This window comes from Triticum aestivum, chromosome 6B, assembly GCF_018294505.1.
Source record: "Triticum aestivum cultivar Chinese Spring chromosome 6B, IWGSC CS RefSeq v2.1, whole genome shotgun sequence".
In the NCBI taxonomy this organism is placed as follows: domain Eukaryota; kingdom Viridiplantae; phylum Streptophyta; class Magnoliopsida; order Poales; family Poaceae; genus Triticum; species Triticum aestivum.
In genome coordinates, this window is record NC_057810.1 from 55,846,719 (window position 1) to 55,852,829 (window position 6,111).

Sequence of the window (6,111 nt, forward strand, 5' to 3'; positions counted from 1 at the left end):
GGACGAGGAGGACCGGCGTCGAGAACGGTGATGTGGATATCCGGATGATGCCCAAGGCGAGCATGAGCGCGCACTGCCGCTCTAGCTCGTCCTTCTGCAGCTGAGGATACCGATAGGGTTGGACTGTCGCCGGTGCCGAGCCCGGCAGCAGGTGAATGCGGTGGTCGTAGACCCGGGCCGGCGGAAGGCCCCGCGGCTCGTCGAAGAGGTCGCGGTGCTGCTGCAGAAGGTGGTCCAACAGAGGGTGCTTGGCCTCGGAGGTGGCCGCGGCCACCTGGAGCTGGAGCATCGCTGCCGAGGCGCCGCCAATGCCCTCCCACCGGACGCGGCGGCCGAGACGCCATAAGGTTATCGTCAAAGCGTCGAAGTCCCAGAGGATGGGGCTGAGAGTCCGCAAAAAGTCAACGCCAAGGATGAAGTCGAAGCAGCCCAAGTCGATGTCGGCGCACGTGATGGTGAAGTGCTCGTCGCCGATAGTGATGGGCACGTCTCATGCAAGCCCATGGCACCGTAGGTGGTCGCCGTTAGCACCGTAGGCGGCTGGCGGCAGAGGTGGCGATGACCCGTACGGACTGGCCAAGAACAACCAGATGCCTTGGACGACAGTGACGAGGTCGTTGAGGACGCCGGTCATCGCCTCCGAGTAGACCAGGGCACGGTGGCGGTTGATGGCGGCGGACCCGTGGAGGGCGGCGAAGACTGGCCGATGGAGGCACCGGTGGTGGAGCCCAGCGGCTCGGTGGGGAGGGCCAGCGGCGCGGTGGAGAGGATCGGTGGAGGCGCGGTGGTGGTGGGCAGCGGTGGGATTGGTCGTGGTGCCGACATGATCGAAACCGAGCTACCTGATACCAAGGTGGTAGGAGCTAGGGTTCTACCGGGTCTAGGGCATAGCATGTAGGGGAAAGAGGGAGGAGGGCGAGGGCTGGTGCGCGGCGGCCGGCGGCAGGCCGCCGTCCTTGCGGCTGGTGCGGCGGCGGCGGAAGGAGGAGGCGGCTAGGGCTCAGGGTTTCCGGCTCCTCTGGGAGCCGGGCAATAGAATTGTCTTATTGCTTAATTCTCAAAAGAGTCTTACAACTTGTTTATATAACCACGATGTGAAATAAAACTAAGATAACTTGTGGGCTAAGCCCCTAACTAAGCCTGCCCGGTGGGCCTCCTACGGGCATAAGTCTGCCCAGTCATAACGCACACAAAGCACAACACAGCCAGCATGTAGCTTGGAACAGCCAGCATGTAGCCGGGCAATAGAATTGTCTTATTGCTTAATTCTCAGAAGAGTCTTACAACTTGTTTATATAACCACGATGTGAAATAAAACTAAGATAACTTGTGGGCTAAGCCCCTAACTAAGCCTGCCCGGTGGGCCTCCTACGGGCATAAGTCTGCCCAGTCATAACGCACACAAAGCACAACACAGCCAGCATGTAGCTTGGATCAGACAAACTATATTTGGGGATTATGGTTGTTAGGCTGATAAACAGAGACATGTTGAGGAAAATACTTAACCAAACCACCTAAGATTATCATAACTGTACAATAACTGCAAGTGGTCATTACGTATGATAATGATACTGCATGAGCAACCCGACCCCCGCGTCCCCCGACCCCCGCGTCGCTCCTAGAGGCGACACGGGGGGAACCCTAGAACTCCGCCGCCAAACTCCCCCCGTCCCTCTCCTCCCCCTCGCCGCCGCCGAGAGCCGCTGCCGGGCAAAGCCCGGGCAGCGCCGGTGGCGGCGGGGACTCTCCTCGGCGCGGCCCCTCTCCTCCCTGGCCATGGCGTGGCGCTCTCCGTCGGCTGAGCTTGGCGGCGTGGGGCGGCGAAGTTCCGACGGCGGCTTGACGCGGTGGCCGTGGTGGTGGGGTGTTCCCCGTCCGGTGGTGCAGCCTGTGGCGGCGACGGCCGAGAGCCTCGGTCCCTCCCGATCCTGCTCGTCCCGATCTGGATCTGGCCGGCCCGGGTTCGGCCGCTGCTTCCTTCAGGCGCGGTGACGCCAGGCCTCCATGGCTGCTGGGCACTATGGTGGTGCAGGCGGCTGCAATGGTGGCTCGGTGTGGTGGTGGCCGTCGACAGTGCACAGCAGGAGGCGTGAAGGAGCGGTGGTCTTGGCGGGGACAAGCAGTGATGCGGTGAGGCGGACTGGTGCGGTGGCGTATCTGGAGGCGGCGTCATGATCTACCAACCAGACCGGTGGCGGCGCTGTGATGGCTCGGCTAGGATGGAGTTCTTGGCGAGCAGCAAGCGTCAGGCTACCTCTGGGCTGTGTGGCGAGCGGTGGTGCTCTCCCAGTAGTGCCAGCGTGGGAGTTGTCCGTGGCTAGGTACTGGGTCGTCGCAAGGTTGTCCCTTGGAGCGGGTGATAGCCTTCGTCGGCGGTTCGGGCTCTTGCCGGAGGTGTTGGGTGGTTGTTGTCCCTCAGCTAGGTGGATGGTGCTTGTTGGACCGCGCTTCTCTTCGTTGTGCGGTCTGTTGGCGGTCCTCGGCTTTGCAGATGCGACGGCGAGGTGTTGCGGTGGCGGTGGTGCGAAGCTACTTGGACGGGCTGCCCAATTTCTTCGAGGTGCGGAGATGTGCGACGATCAGATGAAAATCTTGCACGGCTTTTGTCGGGCCGGCGGCGATGGCACCCGTGGGTGTCGTTCCCCTTCTTGGAGGCGTCGTCGAGGTGTGTTCGGCATTTCCCTAGCTCGTTTGGAGTTGGTTGTTGTCTCCGGGCGAAAGCCTCGATTCGATAGGATCGACATGATGGCGGCGTCCTCGACATCGCTCCTTTGTTGGGAGCATCATGTTTGGAGACACGGCTTGGTTCCTCGTTGCTTTCCTCCGGTGTTTGCCGTGGTCCTATTTTGATCTTCGGCGGCGCTATGTACGACCGTCGCAGGTGTGTCCAAGACGGTGTCTTTCTCGGAGCTGACTAGTTCTTCCATTCACTTGCCATCTCCTCTTAGGCATACAGAGTGGATGGTGCATTGACAAGTGAAGTTCAGTGAGAGATCGTGGTCTTCGGAGGTGCTAGGCGTTGGTCGAGACGCGGTGTTGTTTTCAGTTAGGACAGACACTTTTGCTTTGTAGATTTGTTTAGCTGTTGGTGGTTGTATTGGTCTTACCGGAGTGTGTTTGTTCATACTACGTTCATTGTTCGCAATGAGCGGCAGTATTCTTGTACTTACAATTCTGCCTTCTATAAAGCTAAGGTACGCCTAGGCGTACTCTCGAAAAAAAGATACTGCATGAGCAATAATGTGAAAATGTTTCCCTAAAAAAGCAATATGTGAAATGGCAAACCCATATTAATAAAGAAAGTTTCAAGCCAAGTGCTGAGGTGTTGTTAGTCATCAACTATTTGCATTGATGGAACAACAAACAAATCATCCTCAAACTTGACAGACCCATAACCACAGAATAAAAAAAGCAATGCAATGTAGCACCCAGCAAAAATAAAAAGAAAGGGGAAATATTTCATTCTGCTACTACTAACAGATAGTACCTGCTCAAGCATTTCATCACGTTAGCATGTCTATTGAGACAAATCAGATTATGTATTGTACAAAAGTTTAGCTCCAGAGGGTCCACCACCAATGCACCCGTCTACAAGAATAATATGTTAAGGAACCAATGAGATTCCAACGAAGAGTCAAATAGGTACGAGAGGGCATTAATAAGATATTTAGATAAACAGAATGCTGCATATTGAGAAAATAATTCATGCCTGGTGCAAAATTAGGAATAGATAAATAAAATAGTAGATAGTAAAGGAAAAGTATCTGAAGTTACACTTAAGATGGTCCATGCCACATTGGATAAAAATGGAACATGCTCATATACTCATAAATGCTAGCAATAAAAGTGATCATGACTATTCATATTAAGATTATCTTTAAATAAATTTAGCCTCAATTCTCTAGCAAATGGACATGTCACTTGCAGCAGGACTCTTCTAAACATAAAAAAACTATTTTGTAACCATCAAACCTAGTCGTCATTGGGGATTCAATATTACTAGCAAGATCAACAAAGATAACCATATTAAATGGCAGAAATATAACCAGATTTGAGCTTCAGAATGTACCAATTGAGCTACCTATTTGACATTTCAATTGGTTCAAGCATGTTTTTCATGTAATTATCTTCAATTTCACAAAACTGTCTATCTCATCTTGAGAAACATTTGCACTGCAGCAGTGCACTAATACCACCATTATGAAATTCTTGAGTATGTCTATTGGCCCACAACAAAAATTTAGTTCGATTACTCTACATAATACTATTTGCTAATCCACCTCAGATATATTATCTTTTCAAATCTTTGTGTGTGTTGTTTCATTCTATGGACGTCCTAGAGTAAACAGGTAAAAAAGTACACAATTCAACAATAACAATACGAGAATATCAAATAACTTGGTTTCTATTTACCTGCAGTATAGACACCTTCGAATGGAAAATAGAGATACCAGGTGCTGGATTCGAAAACTTTCTTGATCTGCAATGATTCAAACTGGACCGTGAAGACGCCGACAGATGTCCACAATAACACCACATTATTGTCCTCAGCAAACCCGAGTATCCTTGGGCGCTCTCTCTGCTTCTCTGAATTCAGGGAAAGTAGCTTGTCCAATTCAACAGTTTTTCCCAGCACCCATGAGGCAACACCCTTGCAATCGGTCTTCCTCTTCCATAATTGGGCACAAATGCCTCTCAGAAAGAGTAAACCAAGGCCACCACCCTCTGCCGGCATAACCCAAATATTGCCATCTCTCATGTCTCCAATGTCACTCACTGGCATGGGTATGAAAGCTAGGCTCCGCTTATCCAAATCAAATTCAAGGATTTGTTGCGAATTCCCATAACCATAAAGCAACCAATAAAAGGAACCCCCAACCATCACAAATAACGAAGTACCGCCGCACTGATTGACTCGATGTGGAACCCTGGAGGAATGTCCAGGAGGTGCTGGTCGCCGGTTATGGGGTCCCACACCAGGAGCTTCCTCTGCGAGGCTTTCTGCAAGGAGAGGGAGACGAGTACGAGGCCATGGCGGCATCGGAGGGGCCAGAAGCGGCTGCTGGCCTTGATTGGGAAGGAGAAGCGGGCTTCCGGGACGCGATTGGGGTGCTCCGGGGTAGGCTGGAAGCGAACCTCGCAAAAATTATTGACGAGCCAGCCGAGGAGGGGAGGGTTTCGGCGGTGGTGCGCGCGGAAGCGGCCGGAGAAGCCGGGGTCGGAGGCGAGGCTGCGCCAGAACTTGCAGACGGCGGAGGCGCGAGGGAGGGATGAGGGCTGCGGGGGGAGGCGGAGGAGGATCTCGGCGAGCAGGTCGTCGTCATCCAGCGGCGGCGCCGCCGAGGAGCGGGGGCGGCGGCGGGGGCTGCTCATCCTCTCGCGTGACTCTGGTGCGGGCTGGGAAGAGTGAAATGTGGAGAGCAGCAGAAGGCTTTGAAGTGGGCTACGGACTAAAGCCCACGAGTGTAAAGCGGATTTGATTTGGTGCACCTCTTCACTGTTTTTGAAATTTGGCAGATAAAAACCTCAAAAACCCCTATATAAAAAGATAAAAACCTAAACAACAACATATAGTGATAAATGAAAACCGTGCATGTAAAAAAAATCACCTGCAATCTGCAGAACTTGGGTATTATTTTTTTCCAAACGTAGCTCTTATTTTTTTGAAAGCTTTCATTTCTTTTTCTCGAATATGCACGAGTGTGCATATCATATATTATATTTTTAAAAGCTTTCATAATGTAGCTCTATTCCCATAGAAATATTGGTTCGAGCGAGTTAGAGATGGGGAATGAGAGTTGAGGAGTGAGGAGATTAAAAGTCATTTGATTGATTCGAGAAAATGGTAATTTAAGTGAGAAGGGAATGGGAGTTGAGAGGGTCAATTCCCACCGTTTTTTTCTCATGGAGTACCCTGTTAATTTGTGGGTAAAGCGCTATCCCAATCTAATTCTCAACTTATACCAAACAATGGAATGAGAGTAAAAATTTATTTCTCGTGTCTAATCCCTACAATCTCTCACGTGCAAACTCTCATTCCCCTGCCCCAATGATTACCAAACAGACTGTTGGTTCCATATGTACGTCAACGAAATTTTTTATCCATGCATA

General features: G+C 51.5%; 1 protein-coding gene across 1 annotated transcript; it reads right to left on the reverse strand.

Annotated features, from left to right (window-relative positions):
- Positions 1–1,828: 1,828 nt before the first annotated feature.
- LOC123133452 (uncharacterized) lies at positions 1,829–5,407 on the reverse strand. Its single transcript, XM_044552940.1, has 2 exons — positions 4,414–5,407; positions 1,829–3,588 (listed from the first exon to the last, which is right to left on the reverse strand). Exon 1 carries the CDS (start codon positions 5,371–5,373, stop codon positions 4,882–4,884), a length of 492 nt encoding a protein of 163 aa, XP_044408875.1. The 5' UTR covers positions 5,374–5,407; the 3' UTR covers positions 1,829–3,588; positions 4,414–4,881.
- Positions 5,408–6,111: the final 704 nt, after the last annotated feature.

What these genes read in the sequence shown, in the direction of transcription:
- LOC123133452 (XM_044552940.1), bottom strand. Translation starts at nt 5,373, where the DNA reads ATGAGCAGCCCCCGCCGCCGCCCCCGCTCCTCGGCGGCGCCGCCGCTG.